The 21,289-nt window shown below is 40.8% G+C and overlaps 3 protein-coding genes across 3 annotated transcripts; 1 reads left to right on the forward strand and 2 right to left on the reverse strand. All coding sequences in view use genetic code 11, as the record gives it.

Annotated features, from left to right (window-relative positions):
* Positions 1–2,975: 2,975 nt before the first annotated feature.
* EGR_07454 (Histone H2B) lies at positions 2,976–3,480 on the reverse strand (the record flags this gene model as incomplete). The annotated part of the gene is made up of 2 exons (XM_024496703.1): positions 2,976–3,024; positions 3,281–3,480. 2 exons carry the CDS (start codon positions 3,478–3,480, stop codon positions 2,976–2,978), a joined length of 249 nt encoding a protein of 82 aa, XP_024348909.1.
* Positions 3,481–14,914: 11,434 nt separating this feature from the next.
* On the forward strand, positions 14,915–15,127 carry EGR_07455 (hypothetical protein; the record flags this gene model as incomplete). The annotated part of the gene is made up of 1 exon (XM_024496704.1): positions 14,915–15,127. One exon carries the CDS (start codon positions 14,915–14,917, stop codon positions 15,125–15,127), a length of 213 nt encoding a protein of 70 aa, XP_024348910.1.
* Positions 15,128–18,744: 3,617 nt separating this feature from the next.
* EGR_07456 (hypothetical protein) lies at positions 18,745–20,482 on the reverse strand (the record flags this gene model as incomplete). The annotated part of the gene is made up of 3 exons (XM_024496705.1): positions 18,745–18,873; positions 19,370–19,723; positions 20,426–20,482. The coding sequence occupies 3 exons, from the start codon at positions 20,480–20,482 to the stop codon at positions 18,745–18,747; spliced, it is 540 nt and encodes a 179-aa protein (XP_024348911.1).
* Between the last annotated feature and the right edge of the window lie 807 nt (positions 20,483–21,289).

A 21,289-nucleotide genomic window follows, 5' to 3' on the forward strand; every position in this document is an offset into this window, starting at 1 on the left:
TTAACTAAAAAAGAGGTAGGGGGAGGTGAGGCAGGACAGAGTGAAGAAAGTACCACCCCACGCAATGGCTCCAGTGCACCCGACATTGACCAGATGTCGAGGTGACTTCACAATATAGTCACAGCTCAGTTGTATAGACCGATGCATTCCAGCATCTGCCCCTCTCTTATCCCGTCATAAATACAAACAATATATTATTACCAACCGATCCTACTGCCAAACAGTGCAGCGCCAGAACTCAGTGCTTTCATGAGTACAGATCACGTGTCAAAGGGAAGTGGATAGAATTGTCATTAGCACAATCAGTATATCACCTTAACTACCAGCAAAATATGAGATATGGCAAGTTTGATATTGTTCGATATGATTGTTATTTTGCAATACATGGCATTGCGATACATTCCAACTTTCGGATAGGCATCGACAGTGTGTCCGACAATCCGGCTAATGTCTGCACTGGTTACACAAGTGTGGAACAAACTCGTTAGCTGGGATTAATTAAAAGTAAATAGTTGGAAAGTCAGAGACCGGGAAATGGGAATATACCAGCTTAGATTTGCAGTCAGTCGGCGATTTCCACACATGCGCACACATTTTCCCCCGATATGCACTCCAGCTAGACTCTAATGACTACCCTAATGATCATCGTCCTCAGTTTTCAACATAGTTATGATTTGTCGCAAAACGAATGTCTGGGAATGATTATCCGCTTGCCATGTCATTCCTCTTGCACAATTAAGCAGCCAGCTATTTTGGCAAAGAAATCGCCCCAGCAATACAAACAGTGTAACAAATCCAACTCATCACATGCGTAGGGGTAGGGGGTTTGAATTCGACCACAAACTGTGGCTCAGGGAGCAATGCCTGAAGAATCAAAATTGGACACGAAACAAAGGCGAACTTCATGAAGTACTGGTAGATACCATTTCATGATCAGAAGCAGTAACTTAACAACCAGGAACTTTTTATCATTCGGGCCGTGTGCCTCACTATCACTACAGATCTCCCTCAGCATTACAGCCACAAATGATCTGGCGTGTTATGCGACCCACCACAATAAATATCTACGTCCAATTGCAGTGAACAAGATCCATAAAAATTCAGTGCATGAAAGGCCTTCTGCTCATCATGTCCTCATAGGCCAATGTAAAATCAACGGGCAGAAGTGCTCCATGTACGTTCAAACAGATACTTTCTATACGTATGCAGTTACGTATTCAGTACACACTCCACGGTGACTCTGGATCAGCGAGCAACTAATAGATGCATAGTGAAGAGCAAAATTAGCCAACGATGGTAATCCACACTTAAACCAATTTCATGGTGACCATAGAGTATGCAAGGAATACTTCGAAAAGCGAAGAGCAAAGTCTTCACTTCACTTGTGAAAGATTGCAAAAAGATTGTATGGCCTCAAAAAATCTCGCGACTAAAGAATGTACAAGTCCTCACATTAAACGTAACTTGAATTTTCAAATATGGCCAACCCGTTGGCAGAAATCGCCATCATTTGGCAATCTCGCAGCATCAGCGCCTTATGGGAATAAAAACTCGTGCAAGTGAGACAGTCAAGTTAACCCCTTTGTTTCCTGCGTTTAAATAAAAGCGCATTAAATTCCAAGAGGCAAACTAATGCACAATACTTTGTCCTAACGCTTACCAAACGCAAGCCAACGATGCGCACACCGATTTGTATAAAGCACAACCGCATGTCAAAAGATAAAAAAGCGGATGGAGTTAGCAATCGTAATAGAGGTAAACAAAAGCATAACATAAGGTGCCCTTTCTATTGCGTATTCATTTTACCAGCAGGTATATAAAATTACCAGTGACAAGTGCCACACTGCTAAAGACATAAAATTATGTAAACCATGTTGCGTTTGCACTTTTTTGCAAAGCAACTGTAAAAATCATAAGCATTACTTCAAGTTAAGGCTGCTACCTTAAAAGAATAATTGTAAATTGTTGCCAGAATGCGTCGGTAGACCAAATATTATTCGCGGTGGCTTCATATGGCATTGTGAGCTTCAAGTTTGGTGGTAGTGAAATTCTCGATATTTTGACTTCAGTTTAGACGGAGCATGTAGACGTTGAACATAAGTACGCGGGCGAGTGCTGATTCATCACTTCTTTAACTGGTTCGGCGTAAAATACTGCCTTTTGTCAGGCGGAGGATTGACACCTTTGAGTCTACGTATGTTGGGCTAGCCTCGATTCAACTTCCTTCGAGATACGGAGAATCGACAAGGCGTTGATGTCAGGGCCTTGCTATGTGCGGGCGAAGGATGCCCCAAGTTATGTCGTCGCATTAATGGAACGCTTGTAGACGTCCATTGCAGTTTGAATGGTAATTTAGCATCGGCGAGGTTATCTTCTTGAGAAACCGTTTCTACTTTACCTTGCTAATCCGTATATAGGGAATGTAGAGCGTCGGAAATTGGACAATCGTATTTTACGATTGATACATTTGCCTGTTGAGCGTAAGGAGGCCCTAATCTCATCAATTTTCAGGCTTGTGGTGTTTGCATCTCACTCATTCCTGCATGAACTCGAAATTGATAACGAATTTGCCTAGTGTTTGGATGGCCTGCCCTCTGGCAGTCAGTCGACGATACTTTGACTTGTCGGAGGACATAGGATCTGGCAAATTGGGAATGTCTGTTTATTACGAGTGACCTGGAGTAATGTAATTTTCGACAGTACTTGTGGGTAGACGTGGTTGTGAGGTGCTGAATATGCGGAACTAGCCACCCTGTTGATACATTTAGACAGTCGTCTACATGGAATGACAGCGGCTAACGCGCGCACCATCTTTATCGCGGAAGAACACCAAAAGCACTGAAATCACTCAACCCAGCACACAGCTCACCCTCCTCTCTTCTCATCGCTGGCCTAACCATCGCAATCGCCATAACCATCCCTACACACATTATTACACCCAGCCTTCTTGCCTTCCTTAGATCCCTTCGCTTAGATTACCACCGCCACCAATCCTGGCGCCTGGCAAGTGGCCCGACAATGAGGCTGAAAGAACAAAAAACAAGGCAGAGAGACGGAGAGTAGTAAAAATGCAGGTCTCAGCCCCAACAACCAAGAATGAGTGTGTCAATGGTGGCCCTCAACAGGGCCGTGGGATGCGTTCACTCACTGGCGGACAATGTTGAGTAGTGAGGTGGAGTGAAGTGGAACGGAGTGCGACAAAGCAGCAACGGCAGCGATCGTGACACTGCAGCACTCCACTCTCCTCTCCTCCCCTCTCATCTTGTCCCATCTCATCTACTTGGAGCCGGTGTACTTGGTCACGGCCTTCGTGCCCTCCGACACGGCGTGCTTCGCTAACTCACCCGGCAACAGCAGACGCACAGCAGTCTGAATCTCTCTGCTCGTGATGGTCGACTTCTTATTGTAATGCGCCAACCGGCTCGACTCGGCCGCAATTCGCTCAAAGATGTCGTTCACGAAGGAGTTCATGATCGACATTGCTTTCGAGGAGATGCCCGTGTTTATCAGGTTTCTTTTTTAGATTTGCTCTTCATGAGCCATAATGCCTAACATTCATTTAAGAAAGTTTAACTTCGATTCTTGGATTTCTAAAGCAATAACAAACTCCCAATGACCTACTCTAAAATAGTTAAATCAGGAAGTTGTTGCAATGGCGATCATACGTCCTCACTTTATAAAGGTGTCCCTGAGTAAATTGAAGCAGAAAAGTAAATGTATCCAAAGTCGTGCCTATGAACATATTAAGCAACTGATTCACCTGGTTTTAGAATAACAAGTAGTGAAATACAGTGGACTACTCCCAACAGGTCTAATTCTGTTTTATCCCACAGAACTTGCTGTTTCTCTAAATTTTATCCAAACGCCTCATTACACGCTGCCTATTTTAGTGACACTCCTCGAGAGTCTAAAGTTCAGCTATCGGACTAACACACGCATTCCACATTTGTCTTAAATCTGAACTTGCGGCAAACCCTCCCATTTCACAACATTAAATTAAATGCTGGTGCGGTAAAAAATGACCAGTAGTAATCAATTTGAGTAGGAAATATCGTATTTCCTTACGAGTAAGACAGTTATTGTCCTATAGGCATGCTATTTCACTTTATTAGTGCAAATAATGAGGCAATTTTAAGGACAGAAATACAATTTGAAATCGACGCTGTTTACTGTTCTATGAAGCAGATCTCAAACAAGTCTAAATTTTGAACATTTAAATAAGTGGAGTACTGTTAAACATGAATGTACTAGGCATCAGTTTGGCTAACCGTTAGAGTATATTTTTACATTTATGGAATTTGCATAGTTATCACCATCAGAGGCTGGAATTTACGCAGCCCCCAAGACCTTGATGGTGTGTCCATTAGTGTTAAAGCATGGAAATGGGAGTAAAATAGGCACCAATCGTTGTAGCTTACTTACAAAAGGCATTGCAAATAGTGCAGACTGCTCAATATTATGTTCCAAAACAACAAATAAATACTGTGGACGACAAATAATTGGGCCTAAAATGGCAACAAGATCAACTAAATGTCCATTTATGCAAAGTGGGTGAAGTACGTAAAGCGGTAACAGAGATGCAAATAGGGAAGATAAGTTCCACCATTAAGGTAAGCAATTTGTGAGGAGATTTAAAACGAAGGCGATAACACATCAAGGGGAATGCAAGCTTTGATAGCCTATTCAGTACTTTCCAGACGGTGCTTATGACCGAGAAGTGATGGACTGACAAATTATATGCAGTTTCTAAAAAGCCATTCTACCTCAATCTCCTTCACGATTGAAAGGTACGTAGGAGGTAGAATAATGGTGCTCAAACCGAAATATGACACTAATAACACATTTCAAAGAAATTTCGGACATCTGTGGAGACAGTGAAAAAGGTTTTAAGCTATTATTAAACTGCTTCAAATCCACAAGCAATTGAGTAAACAAGCACATGCATACATTGTGCGCCACAAGAAAACGATCTCCGTAATCTTTCCACCTAATGTAATAAACAGTGCTGAAGCATCATTTTGTTTATTTAATAGAGACTTTTATGATACAAGGTTGTTTTTATAAAGGGATAGCTTTGGCACCTAAAGATATTGTTTTACAGTATTAATAAATCCTAATTTGGGACTTGATGATTCGACTGAAGTATGTGTCACTGCCGAGAAAATTCGGCTTTTCCGTTCAAACAAAATTGTAGATGGGTAAGTCTCTAGTGGCAGAATGGACGGTTTAAAAACACCTTGGACCATTATAGGCAAGCACGAGGAGATTTTGTTGCTGTGATCTCATTAATAAATTTCCATGCATGATAGGCGCAAGAATTATTAAAGGCTGAAAATTGTTCATCGCATTAATATTTTGGCAAGTGTTGATTTAATGCAAGCTGTTATTAACATAAGAATATTAGTCATACTCTCACAGGTGGCTGGGTGACCATGGAATGGAAGTTCACTGCTACTAGTTGAGTAACTGCTTAACTGGCCGAATTGTCTATTCTGTAGACTAGTGTTGGCACAGTAGTTGCATTGATAAGAGACCAGATATTTGTTTACCACGATGTAGATGCAGTACTAATATTTTTAGAGCTTTCGTGCGTACATTATTGTAACTGCAAACGTCCTTTATTATCTGAATTGGCTGGCTCATTAAAAGTCACCATGGCAAAATCTAGTGCTACTGGTCTGCCTATTGGTGCTTGTTGCAAATATTATTTCAATTCTGAGCTTAACAATACTACTTCAAGCAATTCAAAGGAGCACATTCTTTAAACACGGCAATGTTACATCCCTAAAATATGTGAGAACCTGCAATTGCCAAACGTAGGTGAGACTAACCTCTAACCAATGATCTAGTAACACAGTCCTAGATGATTTTTAAACACTGAGGTGTGGTAATTGAATAAATATTTCCACAATTGGAAATCTTCCAATTCTGTAGTTTACACACAGATTTGACATGGAGTAGGATTAGTTTCTTACAAACGAGTGACTAACTTGTATTCAGCAGTTACTTTCCAACAGTTATGCAGTATATCATGGAAACGATAACAATTTTGGATAGCGGATTACTTGCATCGAAATAGCTGGAACTCATTTTCACATCTACACCATCCTAATCGCATTTTACGGCATGTTCAACACTTTATCAAGAACATGACCTTATTTAACAACTACTTCTTTTACATCATGATGCAATTAATCACTGCAAATCCTTTTTCTGGGCAAGCAACTTTTGAGAACAGTGAATTCTGGACAAATGAATTACTGCCCTTACCATACTTTATGGGGCAAAACCATGGCCAAATTGTAAATACAACCTATTTTTCTCGTCTTGGAAGTTATTGCGACAACGTAACATCATATTTAAGTGAAGTTTGAGGCAAGAGAATGTGTCCTTCTTAAAAATTGCGCCAGAAAATTGATGAATACCAGGAATGAGTCAAACTGCGCTCAGCAAAATAAATTGTAATTGCCAAAGACTAGCTCAAATTAAATTGCAACAGGTCGGTGGTTGTATAAAATAACAGCATGTTAAATTGACGAAAGTAAACATTAGCTTAAGAATTTATCTGTTCAAGTAACAAAACTTGATTAAAACTCACATCAAGTGATTGTCTGATCAGTCGTATTCCAAATGCTCAGTGTTCAATTTTGGTCTAATGATGTCATAAACACCGCTGCTTTGCTTTTCATCTTTGGTCAGTCGATCAGGATTTCATTTATTTGTTATTGAATTCACAATCCTGATATTCTGCAGGTGAATTCTAAGGAAGATGATGACATTAATATTTAACGGTCTAATCTCTCCTCCCGTATCTTTATCTACCTAGAGTCACAGTTGGCATGACCACGGGCTTGGCTATTAGGAATCTGCTTGGGTTCGAAGCGTTTAAGACAGTGGAAGATAAATAGAAGGACAAAAGTTTCTAAAAGCTCTGTGATTCTGTAGACCTGCAGAGCAGAAAATGAGGCCAACCATCAATATGAACGTGCTGTTTTGAATGACATTCAATCGGATTTAAAGAGGCAATGGAGTTTCACAAGTTCAACTTACCTATGGATAAAAAAATGGTGCACATCTGTTATTACGAGCAGAAGCATGAACTACTGCAGAGAGATCTGAGAAAACAAGTGGCTACATAATGTTATCTATCAGTTGCATTACTTAAATAAAGAGAAGAGACCTAGCAGAGCAAAATTTAGCCTAGATAGAATAATGTTGTCTGCAGTTAGCGATACAAAATCTCGGTGTCTCTTATTAAAAATAGTGCTAGTGAGAAATAGGTGGGATTTGTTTAAGTAATACAAAAAATTTCTGCCTCAGGTATAAAATTCGTGCAATTCAAGGTAAGTGAAAAAATGAAGAACCTTACATACTTTTGCATGGACGTCTTGTATCGGTTATCTCAGATGCCCTTATTGTTTTCTCTTCTTTCAAAACAATTAGTCAGAACCTCTTTAAAGCATCTATCTTGACAATCTAAATGTTGTTAAATTTAAAAATGCTATCCATGTATAAATAATGGTATCATACCACTAGTGCAGGAGAGGAATCCTGTAGGGCGTCTACACGAAAGTATTGCTAGGATGACTGGCAGGAATATGACAGGTAAAAAGGCAATGAACATCCTGACCACTAGCCGGAACATGAGAGCGCAAAATGGCTAAATCTCGATTTAGTGTGCATCTACTGGTTTTTCTACTTAAAAATCAGTTGCCTGCTCCTGGCAGCAAATACACGTGGAAACCGTAAAATTTGAAGGCCTACAAAACACCTAACGCAGAACAGAAAACTATTTTTTGCAACTGATGCATGCTTCATGCTTTGCATATCATTAAATTGCCTTCGCATACACGAGTGTAAGTGGCTTCGAAACCTTGATAAAATCGCCATTGATGACTGGAATAGTCACCTAAAGCATAGCAATAGCAAATCCCTTATCTCTATTTTCTGTTCTGCTTTGCAGGACATGGTATCTGTCCTTTCATGTTAACGACTGCTATCTTCACTGCCTGACGTTGGGAAAAAAATGAGCTACAAAGCAAGTTTTGGAGGTTTTAGCAAATTTTTCGCAAAATTAATGGCTTCAAAAAATTCAGGCACCTAAGATTTGTTGGAATTGAAGGCATGCTCAGCATTTATTTTCCAATTGGCATCGGTGTCTATAATTCAAATCTTGGTGCCTTCCAAAATCGTGTGCTTTACCACCTCACCGGCAGCATGGAATGCACAACAGTCTCGATTTTTCTGTGTGTAACGATCATTTTTTGTTAGGATACGTCAGCTTGCCAGAGCAATGCATGTGAACTTGAAGTTTATGTGCCCAAGAAGCAGTTCATGATTAACGCCCTGGAGGAAATGCCTGTATCCACATGCACTTGGTAGAACGCCATGTAGTATATAAGGGTCATAGTTCTCCTCCCTCGCCCTGACCATCTCGTTCACCTTTTTTCTAGGACTGCATTTCCGGTCTTTGTCTATCATTGGCTATCACTTTGTCTATCACCGTCTTTGTCTATCTATGCCAGGGCAACTCAACCCTTGAAAATCTTTTTCTAGTCCCCGTATTTGTATATTGTGTATCTTTCTCTCTTCACCGCTATTTCTCTTTTCCAAATTTTGTTATGCTACACTGCACTGTCCTACTTCCACCTAGTCTCCCCTTTTCTGCATCTTGGGTATTCGGATCCTTAATGTTAAACATTAGGGGGAAAAATAATGATGACTGAATTTCAGGAAAGCAGTTCCATCTCCTCCACCACCCAGGCCAGCTAGCTCCTTGAGTATTGGGTCTTTGCGTGCGTGTGCGCTCACAAGTGTTTGTGCTAGTGTTAAACATGAGCCATGGAAAAGTTGTCCATCGCAGTTGTGACAATGTAGTACTAGCTCCTAAGCAAGGGCAAATGTGAACTCCTACTAATGATTGCAACTTGCGATATTAGAAATACCTCATGCATTTGGTGGTGTGAACCCCATTCTGCATTAATATAACAATTTATGCAACCGCATATATAGACGATTAGGTGTGCTCATAAAGCAACAATGATTGCGTTTCAATAATACGCTATGTCATTCGGTGTATCAGATTATGCAAAGCCTAGATGAACCTCAAAATGATGCGCTCTTGTTGTACTTATTGGTTCGATTAAAAATATAGGAGGCATTTCTCTTTTCTTCCTATTTGTTGAGCATCACATAAGTTTAGCATTGATAGAGAGGTGCTGGAACATAGAGGAAGAAAGTTAAATGATGACTCTCCAGCAATTGTCCAAGCGGATTAAATGCAAACGCTTTAGCTAATCAAAAAACACGATTAATTTTGTTCGAATTTTGTGTTGGTCGATTTAATAAGTTATCCTTAACCGCATGCATGCTTGCATGCTCTTACATATGCGCAACTTTTTACATAACACATTCTGTTTGATCTCATGCTTTCCTGGGCTTAACAAGCCCATCTAATATTGTTTTTGAATGTTATGGCAATGCCAACGCAATATTTTGCTTAAGAATAAATCGGTGGATGAATGAGCACAGTTAGTAGTATTGCATGCCGCCACAAAATAAAATGTCTGTGAATCAAAGTGCTTATCAATTTAAAACAATTTAACACAAAACAAGATAGCAAACTCGCTCAAAATAACTAAAACAAATGTGGCGTAACCTCATGTTTTTATAAATGGATGTATGTAGTATTATTGAGCCAACAGCCCTGCACCACGAGATTTCTTGACCAACCTTATGTTATTCATAAGAGAAGGACTTATCTCTCATAAAACTGCCAAATGTCTTATTTGACTAGATCTGTTTACATTTGCCCATCAATAGCTCTTCATTATTTAGCGGATGCAATAATTTCTCTATGGCTTGCTTTTTGTGCTTCGATCCCAATATATCAGAAAGAGTATTCGTGTATCAAGTGTCCGTTACGATCAGCTGGAAATCATACAGCGAACCAGCCAAAATGCAAGTCCCAAATCAGCCACTTGTGATCTCACAATCGCTTACTCAACATAAGAATATTAGCGTGTTATTTCATAGAAATTTTTCATGTCTATCTAATTCCCGTCCTTTTTATTCAGTTTATTGTCTTCCAAAATTTGCCGTACAAGGTACTTAAAACATAGGACATCCTAAATTATACATGTCACAATTGAAAAAAACGTGGCATATACTGTCAATTTTTGCAATGAAGGAGCTCTAATTTAACAGGTACAGTATGTCTATCAAGAGTTGTTAGTATTGACTCAAGTACCAGATTTAATTTCCTAATCTATTATATGCTGGTGTTCAAAACTTGACCATTGACACCTTATAATCTCAGGTGATTATGATCGCAAGAACAAACGTCGACTGCTTCACTTTCAAGCTATCACATGGGCGCTCAAATATATTTCCATTACCCAGTTCATAAATGCCACAAGTCGAGCCATATGCAATCACTAAAGCATCTAGGTAGACCGTTACAAATTACACGTACCTTAGACATAGTCCCAAAGCAGATTTTAAGGGTACGCTCCTATTTGTTTCCCCAACGATTATTTCCACCACTCACTCCACCCCACTTCTAATGCGTAAAAGACGTGTTTTGTAAAAAATACATCAACGGACTTAATTCTTTTTGGTAGGGATAAGTCAATAGAGTGTAGCAAATATTTGTTGATTTATCCAAGGGCCTATTTCATTGTTTGCGATGATTTATTCACTGTGCCAGTGGCAGAGTCACTAATGTTTCCAATCACCAGGAGAGTTGTGGTCTAACTTTGAGGCCATTTTAAAGCTCGTACGCCTGGCGGTAATAACCCTGTAAATAGCACAGTCGCCTCTGCATTGATGGCACCGGTGTAGAAGGCACACCTAATTTATATTTGCTGGTAGCAAGGTACGCCACCACTTCTTTTGGTGCATTTAGGTAGGATGGTAATTAGCGCATAATAAAGGCAATTGTTCTAAATGGAGAGCATTTCTTTGGCTTGAATGAAAAAGAGGAAAGTACAAATGACACAACTTTACGTCAGGGCGTTTAAGGCATTTATATCTGCATTTAACAATTTGGGTTCACTAATAAAACTAGCTAGCCATAAAAGAGGCGTTTGCATAAATTGCAGGCGGTAGTTACCTTTACTTTGGAACAATGCATTAAATGGTGGTGAATTAAAATGAGCCGTCACAAGGCTGCTGTCACTGTTACCAATTTCATGTGCACTTTATCCTCAGAACTAGTCAATCATGCATTTTCACTATAAGTAGTATTTAGTGGATAAGTAAGAATTTTGGAATATTGAGAGTTGAACATAAATACAGCTAAGCCATTTCATAGGTTATGACAACTTGCCGAAATCAGTTGTCGTGCATACCATTTGGCAGCATCTTGTGGTTCAATTAAGCCCATTGTAGGAATTCGCTAAAAGTGCTAAAGAAGTACATACTATGTCAACGTATCATTGACTTCGCTATCTACTGCCATGTGAAATTTGACTTTGGAAACCTGTGTCCCAATCACAGGAACCCAACTGGAGTTTCGTGAAATACAGATTACACTCTGATGTAATTCTCAGTTAACCAATGAGGTTGCTCCTCTAGAAGTGTCCCCACCTCCTGCGCTGTGGTCATATTCATGAAGGCAATGCTTCAAGGTGCCCTACACTCCGTTTTTAGAATCAGATTGCCCTAAAAGCGCATTACTACTTCACCAACAAATGAAGACCAAATCTTCACTGATTTCCTCCTCTTAGGTCCTAGATCCCATGCCTGTTCACACTTAAGTCAGCCAACAAAATGAGTTTTAAAAAACTTACGAATTTTAAATTAGTCAAGAGAAAAAATCAAAAGCATTAGTAAAGTTAAGGACAAATTTACTCAACTGTCCTTGAGGCATCCTCAATGGTTATCGGGGTTTGGGATGGTTATGTCGACATGAAATGGCATCTAGGCGAGGTAAAATCGAGTAGTTGGTGAAAGCTGATCAATTTCGTAATCAGGCATTTTCATACTTTTCGGTTTCTCCGGATAACCCCTTTGGGCTCCATCGTGGCTTCGCTCGTTTTGGAGATATAAATGTTGCTAACGATAAAAACAAGCAGGAGCATCTTACAACAAATGCGGAAGAGAAATCCTCCTAAGGGTCTAAATATGAGTAGTATGATAAAGGTTAATAGAAAAATAGTAGGGAAGGATGGAAGGCTGCTTAAATCGACCATAAGCTGGAATGTGAGTGCGCAACTGGATAAGTCTTTACGTGGTGTGTATCAACTGATGCACAACTCAAAAATGAGTTATTTGTGACTTGCAGTATATACACGTGCAAACTGTAAAAAAATTATCACTTTGTATTATACGGACAATGCAACACAGGTCAAGCCTCAGTTTTTGCAACCAATTTTATGTTTCTATACGCGGTATTTCATTAAAATGAATTCGTGCATCGGATTGTACTAACATGGACGCTTTTGATGCACTATTAATAGCCGGCAGAGTAATAGGGATTCCTTAGTCTGTGTTTTAATTTCTGATTAACGAGATGTGGCGACTTTTATTCAACGCTAATAACTGCTATTGCTGCTGCTTGGACGTGGATTAAAAGTGCATATTAGTGCGTTTAAATTAGGTTTCGGCGCAATTTTTAGGCTGAGGAGGAAGAAGTGAGCAATAGCCCCATTTCCGGAATGGATATACAGTTAGTCACAAAAATGGAGGGTTCCAAAAATCCTGTAAACTATCCCTTTTCTAACTGATAACTCTATACATGACCATATTCGACACCGCGTACTTAACAAAATCACTAAGAGCGGCTTAGGTCTGTCTGCTCCCAATGCTTGATTTTCCATTTTGATACATTATCCTACATCTCAACTTACTGCAGCAATATGTATGAAAATGCTGTTCATGCGCCCACGAAAGCGTTTATGATTGACATTTCTAGGGGAAATGCCTGTGTACAAATGCGCCTGGGGCAAAGCCTTGCAAGCGTGGAGGGCAGAGATCTTCTTAATCGTCCTTTCCGTTCTGGACTTGACCGTTTCCAGTGCTTTTATCTTAGATGTCATTCACGTGCCCGTTTAACAATACTGTTCTAGCTATGTCAACGTAGCTCAACGCTCTTTAGTCTCGCCTACCTCTATACAAATTCCTTTCGACTTTGATTTACGTTACGTCCTCCTCTACCATACACTTTGACATTCAAATCCTCACTAAAAGCTAGTGTAAGGAAAAAGTGGGGAAGACTGGATGTCAAGAAATGTACCCATCTCCCTTACCAGCCACCATGGCCTAGCTAGCACCTTTGAGGTTGGCTTTGTTACTCAGCAGACGGTTGTGCTTCTATCTGTACCCGTTGAGCAGCTTAAGCTTTGCTGATTGAAGCTGAGATGATGTTTTATTAGTTCTAAAGTAATGACGAGTGCAAAACTGAAGTGCTAAATGCATTTTACGTTGGCCACATTAATTAATTTTTTAAGCAGTGCGATACACATTGCATCTAATCATCAAGTTCTGTAAACTTAATAATAGAGCCGGTGATCTTGGTAACAGCCTCCGTGACCTCAGAAACCAGATTCGTGGCCAACTTGCCCAGAAGCAGCAGATGCATAGCAGTGTGGATCTTTCTTCGCGTGATGGTCGACTTTTTACTGTAATGAGCCAACCGACTCACTCAACGGCAATCCGCTCGAGGATGTCGTTCACGAAGGAGGAGATGCTCGTGTCTAGATACATCTGGTGCAACATCTTGTATAGGTAGATGGCATAACTCGTCTTCCTCCTCTTCCTCTTTCCAATGTCTGTCTTCGGCACCTTCACCTTCAACACCTTCCTTACGGCTTTGCATGTCACTATTCTAAAGGCCGTAACAACATTCTCCCCACCGTGAAGCTCAACTCATCCAAACTTAACAAGCAATCGTGGAATTATTTTGTTGATCCTGCGCCTCTCTACTTTTTGGTTGTCTTTCTGCTTTGCCTATCTCATTCTGCCCATCTTTTTGGCAAGCCGAAATTCCTAATTGCGTTTTACTTTGGAATGTAATCCGTAGGTATTAGAGCGGAAAATATTTCGTTTATCCCACACCGTCCTGAAAATGAATGCTGAAAAACCTCGCGCAAGAGCATCACAACTCAATTAAGTTTGAGGGAAGACCTCTGAGATGGCTTTGTGTGGATCCAGATATTTGCCAAATTATTCCTGCATTGGTGTCCGTGCGGCAATGGAGGGAATTAAAACGTAAGATATATTCCATATACCTGTTAATTTACCGGATAACTTTTTTATTCAATTCCATTTTCTTATCTTCTCGCCCTGTTGCTTGCTCAATCACGCAGACAATGAATTCGATTAGCTTTATATGCATACCAAAAATAGCACTTTTTTCATTTGTCAATCTTTCTGGACTCCTATTTAGTTTGTTAACTTGTTCGCTTGGTAGCGTCCTGTCAAATCGCTCACAAATCGGTGCAGTATGAACCGGTGGAAACGGAGTTCAAAAGTAATTGATTGTTTGATTACTACTTTTGTCACAGGTGGTTATACATGGAGACTTGACCTGGTTCCACAATTTTTGACTTGCTGTTTAGTCACGGACAGCAGATAAAACAGTGACGTTGGCGACTACTACAAAGTCTTCTAAAACTCGAGGTTTGGAACCAGACTTATAGGGCAAAATTAATAGCCCACAACACGTTGATTAGGATGCTGGATTTAGGCATATTTAGGTTCATTTCATTGGCTCTTCCTTGCTCTGATGATTTTCAGTAATTAGTATTTAAAAAGCAATTCTAGCCATTCTTCTCCATTATTGCATTTCTGTAATGTTGCACTTAAAGGTAGGTCCAGTTATGATCAAATGAGCATAACAGATTAAACATACGTGGATTGAAGTGATTAAAAATAAATGATGTTTTGAGTTAAATGCACTCATTGTACGGGGATGGTGATTGCAGAGCTGTTAGAAGCTGTTGTATTTGAGATGGAATTCAAATTTAAAATTCCCATTTCTTGGGATTATCATGGCATGAATGTGGAGATGTCGACAGATAGTCGAATACAGGTGAGGATATCTCATATGGCCCACGAACGATTTGCAGGATTGTCATCAAATGGTGCAAAATTAGATGGTAGTTTCGATATTTTTAAAGGCTGATGCTTCCTTTCCCTTTTCTGCAGAGCTGTTATTTCATTCGCACAGTATGGACTAACATATTTACACATACCACTTCGTTCGCTCCAATGTGTTAAATAAATCACGACTAATGAATTTGTTTATCCCAAGAGATAGTAAATGGACTCAAATGTATGAATTAGGCTTAAAATTGGACGCAGTACGGTGAATTTCAGCAAATTCAAAGGAAGCCCAGTGGTCATTTAAATACAAAATTAAGCGAGAACGAAGACTGAAAACTGATGGTACAAAGACGAAATAGATAGAAAAAACACGAATGGAAACAAGAAAATTATTACTGTTGATAAACGGACAAAAATACCAAATAGGCCTTCGGTCACAATGAAATAAAACACATTTTATCTAAGGAAAATAACATGAACGCTCAAATGCAAACCAATATTTTAGTTGTATAGACCAGAAATCTGATACGGCCATCCACGCCAAAAGCATTTCATCCCATTCCACTTCAAGCAAAAGTCAACACCTTTCGAAAGGGAACACCTATTTTAAATTTAAAGACGAGAAATCTGAAACTGCTCTCAATACCGAACGCAGATTAGAGAACTCCTTTAAGAACAAGCGGCATAACCGCTCACAAGCAAACTCATATTTTCCATTTGTAGAGGAGGCAGCTGGAATGCTACTCGACTCCCAACTTCGGTCAGCGCACTACTGCTACAGCGTACAGCGTGACCGCCCAATTGCATACCCACATTTCCGATTTATAGACCAGAAACCTGAAATGCCACTCGACTCCGAAAGTAGATTAGAGAACTCCTAAAGGAGCATGCCCCAAACTGTAGTGTTAAATAATAACCAACCCGAAAAATGACATTTGAAACCTAAGCAGCATGAAGGTTTTGACATTTGTATGCAAAATACGTTATAAAGACACCTTACTGAAATCAAGACATAGCCTGGCCAAACATTTGCGCCCATTATATTGCTTTTAGCTCGACTTTTATGTTCCAGGGGCTTTAACTTGTTCAATTATCACAAACCAATAAAGAATGGAACTTTAACAATTGACATCGAGCTCATTTGCAAAAAAATCAGAGCATAAAATATATGTGACGGTGGTAGCGAAGGCTAAGTACTCACTGAAACTCCTACTAGACGGCAGTTACGGAGACACTAGCTACACCCCACGGTAGAGAAAGTGGACGATGAGAGCGATTGATTTTTGGTTCCCGGAGTCCCACCTAGGACCCAACCTTTTGGGTATTCGCCCTCTCACGCACTCGGTGCCAGGAGGCCGTAGTTCACTACATCTAGACCTCTGAACGGAGCGCCAAATTAGTCGTACTTTGTCAAGTTGGGCGAGGAACAAAAAGACTGGGCTTCAAGTTTTGCTTTCTCAGTTTGGTGGCTTCGTGAAACAGCTATTAAAGAATCCCAACCATTACCTCGTATTCGGGCGGAACAGTTTGAATGCTCTCAAGAGAGAAATTATAATTTAAACATAAATGAAACGCTGGCAACGAATAAGTAGAAAATGCAGCTCCCTCCCTCTCGTCACAACTTAAAAACGGCCGGGAGCACTAGCATCAGCAGAGGCCATCCAACAGCGAAAAAAATTAACACGATATACATGAACCTATTGCACTCTCTAGGCCACGAAACACAATGAACTGTGACAGAACCCACCCAATGCTGCCCACCTTATGTTGTGTCTCGACCCACAATATCTGACACCCCTCCTGACAAGATAAGTAAGACACGCCCCAAGTGCCGACGACCGTTCCTGATGTAAGATGGCATCGGCATAGGGTGGCGTGAGTTCTATTATATGGCGGGAAGTGTCACTATTCATGAAATCTAGTAGTGCTTGCCGAGGGGTTGTCATCTCCTCTGGATCTCTTCGCCTCTAGTTGACATTGCTACTCCAACAAAACAGATCATCACTCGTGGTTCATGATGAGCCAAAAATTACGAATCGGACAAAGGTATTAATTTAGGTATTCAGTTCACCATTTCTCGTGTTATTCGATATTCAATTGACGTTATTGCGCCCACTTTACCATCTTCTATCATAAATAATTTTTTTGCTGGTAATAAAGAATCTTCCTGAGTGTCATTTATGCTGCTTTCAATTTTGATATGACAGCTATAAAATGTGTGGCAGGTTACAATACTTCACTGGCTTGAAGTGAGTCAAAATATCCAAACGATATGTAGCGTGCTCATTTGTGAACAGCGCAAAGTGCTTCATATTTTCCCAATATATTTTACGCTGTTTGGAAGCAGAATTACAGGAATCGGTGATAAAACTGAGCATTGTTGCAAAGTAGTCACTAGTTCAGCCTGCTACGCGCATTTGAGAGATTGCTAGACATCCTTTTGCCCCAAGTTATCACTCCACCAGTTGTGTATAAGGCCATTTCATTTCATTGTGATGAAATGGTGTATGCAAACGTGCGCGAGTTTGCGGTCAGATAAACAAGTGAATCGTCACTCACATGCGCTCGAATTTGTCTCCAGTGATCAGAAAGGATTTACTCCTTCTGTCGACCACAGAAAGTATTTTGACCTCTCCTACACGCTAATCAGTAGCAAACACCTCATTAATAATTACAATATTACGCCATGTTGTTCTCTCAAATGATGAGTTTTCAAAGTAATTATTCGTGTAAATTGTGGAAATTGGTCTTATTAGATCCGAGGCTAAATCTACTGATTAAACCTCATCAGATCTTCCGATATTTGGGCATTAAAATAAGAGTGCAGGTTTACCTGAATTAATCTGTAAAATAATCGCAAAGCTTTGTAAATTTGATGGTGGCATTAGACATTAAGCAAGTGCATGCTGGAAGGTGCATTCAAATTCCCAATTATCCAACTCAATATTCAACGTCTCGATGCCCCTACCTAGTTACTACCCAACATTTAATCTATAATTAGCAATCAACAATCTAAAGAAATACCTAGCTAATTGCAGGTTTGCCAATCACTAAATTGGTGGGAACACCACCAGGACCCCAATTCCACTGATGCGGGGACAAACAGTGGACAAATCCCGCCAATTAAAAATACAACACCTTCGAATGCGCAGACGGATATGCACTCAGTCTATTATCCACAACGCCCTATCGCCATGGATTCCCTCCAGGATTCTCTGCTAATATATCACCGCCTTCGCTCTTACCTTGCTAGACATCCGCTTCTTATTTTCCTTTCTTTACACCTCACCAGTTTAGCAAAAGAAATCATTCCCGCATAACTAAACCAGTGCTCTCATTCACATACTACAATAATTGCCCAATCTAACAGCTGTCAGTTTTGAGGGAATTGACAATTTTAGTTCAAGTCGATTACTTGAATCAAATTAATGGCTTTGCCGTCACTTACCCCAAAACTATCAAGACGCCTACACGTCTGCGATGGTGATGCAGCAGATGGACCAACCACATCAGTACATCTTGTCAAATCTAGTCCCATCAGGCGACGAATCTGATCATCCAACCTGTCTTCAGGAATAATAATGGGATAGGGGTATTTCAGCAGCAACTTCATACCTCATCAATACAAACAGGTGTGCAAAGGATACCTGAAGACCTCTTGTGCTGCGGTCTGGCCTGCGACCAGTACACGAGCAATCATGATCGGCCATTGATCTGGATATCACCCTGATCGCTGCTCGTGGATGCAACTGCCTTGAATCGACCGTCCAGATCTGATCTATCGACTGCCTCGACTCGGATGAGGGCGTTCGTGCCATCACTCGGCTTACATGCGCGGGACCCAACACTTGCCTTATTTGCTTCCTCCACTTAACATTCCAGTTCATTCGGAAACCTTTTAATTGTCAAAAAGGTTGTGAGGAAATGATACGCTTAAGGTGTACCTCACGGTCTAATCTGTTTCAAATGCGACTCCCTTCGTAATATCTCTACAAGAAAAGTTAGTATTTGTCAGTTGATATGCGCGAGAAAAAACAAGACACCTAAATTAGGTCAAGTGCGGAAGTAATGAAAAACGCCAAACAAATAGTGGCGAACTAGTCAAAATTACAAAACGACTACATGATTGGATAGCTACTTAAAGCGAAGCTGCGAAGCTAGTGCTTAGCATGTACTTATAATTGATAAATGTTCCTTGTAGCAAAATGTTTAAAAAAGCAAATTTGTTTGTCTTGCTTTTATTACAATTTTCGCATTCTAAACAGCTACATGCAATAGAATAATTTACACTCTTGTTTGAATACACCGATAAGCCAAATACCACCTCATGTGCGCCGCGCAGGTCGTTGCAGTGCTGAGGTGTGGTGGATTTCGTCATTTCGCTATTGCCACCGCTAGCTTTATCGCTCTCACAAATCGCTTTCTCATATGACTTGTTCATGTGTGGTGAGTAAGCGGGAGTCGAGTTCCAAGGTAACAGTGATTCTATTGTTATTAAATCCGGCTTAGAGTGAGCACTTTTAAAGTTTGTGATACTTTCATGCGCAAAGGCAAATTCACCATCCATTTGGCTGTTCCTGCTCGAGATGTCGTCCTTTGTAAGGCAGGATATTGGCACTTTCGAGCCACCGCATGCAGAGCTACGCCAGGTTTGATTCACCAAGTGTGCAACTTTCTTCGTGGTATGAAGGGACGCATTGACAAAGCGTTGACGTAAGAGGCGAAGTATGTCTGGGTGGAGGATTGTGTTTGCATATGAGAAGTAGGGGACTCCAGAGACTTAGCAATCGTGTATTGCGATTGACAAATTCGCCTGTGTTGAGTGAGGAAAAGAAGCAACTTCCATCAGTATCCATGGCTCTGGAGTGTTTGCGTCTAACTCGCCTTCCTCTGTTCTGGCAGATAGTAATTGTTGCTTGGACTAGTCGGAGAAGTGTTTCTTTTCTGCTGGAGGACTTTTGGGATCTGGAGGATCGGGAGTCCGCTTATCACGGGTAGTCGGAGGGAGCTAATGTCTGCAAGCATTGATGGGCGGATATGGCTGCAAGGAGCAGATAATGCGTAACTAACTCTGGATGGCGCGTTTCCATTTAGAAGCGTGTGACGAGGGTCCTGAAAGTTTCCTCACTCCGTATCTGCAGTATTTCTGCGACAATATGGGTGTTTATCGGCGGTTGACTATGGCGATAGCTACTTAAAGCGAAGCTGCGAAGCTAGTGCTTAGCATGTACTTATAATTGATAAATGTTCCTTGTAGCAAAATGTTTAAAAAAGCAAATTTGTTTGTCTTGCTTTTATTACAATTTTCGCATTCTAAACAGCTACATGCAATAGAATAATTTACACTCTTGTTTGAATACACCGATAAGCCAAATACCACCTCATGTGCGCCGCGCAGGTCGTTGCAGTGCTGAGGTGTGGTGGATTTCGTCATTTCGCTATTGCCACCGCTAGCTTTATCGCTCTCACAAATCGCTTTCTCATATGACTTGTTCATGTGTGGTGAGTAAGCGGGAGTCGAGTTCCAAGGTAACAGTGATTCTATTGTTATTAAATCCGGCTTAGAGTGAGCACTTTTAAAGTTTGTGATACTTTCATGCGCAAAGGCAAATTCACCATCCATTTGGCTGTTCCTGCTCGAGATGTCGTCCTTTGTAAGGCAGGATATTGGCACTTTCGAGCCACCGCATGCAGAGCTACGCCAGGTTTGATTCACCAAGTGTGCAACTTTCTTCGTGGTATGAAGGGACGCATTGACAAAGCGTTGACGTAAGAGGCGAAGTATGTCTGGGTGGAGGATTGTGTTTGCATATGAGAAGTAGGGGACTCCAGAGACTTAGCAATCGTGTATTGCGATTGACAAATTCGCCTGTGTTGAGTGAGGAAAAGAAGCAACTTCCATCAGTATCCATGGCTCTGGAGTGTTTGCGTCTAACTCGCCTTCCTCTGTTCTGGCAGATAGTAATTGTTGCTTGGACTAGTCGGAGAAGTGTTTCTTTTCTGCTGGAGGACTTTTGGGATCTGGAGGATCGGGAGTCCGCTTATCACGGGTAGTCGGAGGGAGCTAATGTCTGCAAGCATTGATGGGCGGATATGGCTGCAAGGAGCAGATAATGCGTAACTAACTCTGGATGGCGCGTTTCCATTTAGAAGCGTGTGACGAGGGTCCTGAAAGTTTCCTCACTCCGTATCTGCAGTATTTCTGCGACAATATGGGTGTTTATCGGCGGTTGACTATGGC

This window comes from Echinococcus granulosus (assembly GCF_000524195.1).
Source record: "Echinococcus granulosus chromosome Unknown EG_S00077, whole genome shotgun sequence".
Lineage (NCBI taxonomy): Eukaryota > Metazoa > Platyhelminthes > Cestoda > Cyclophyllidea > Taeniidae > Echinococcus > Echinococcus granulosus.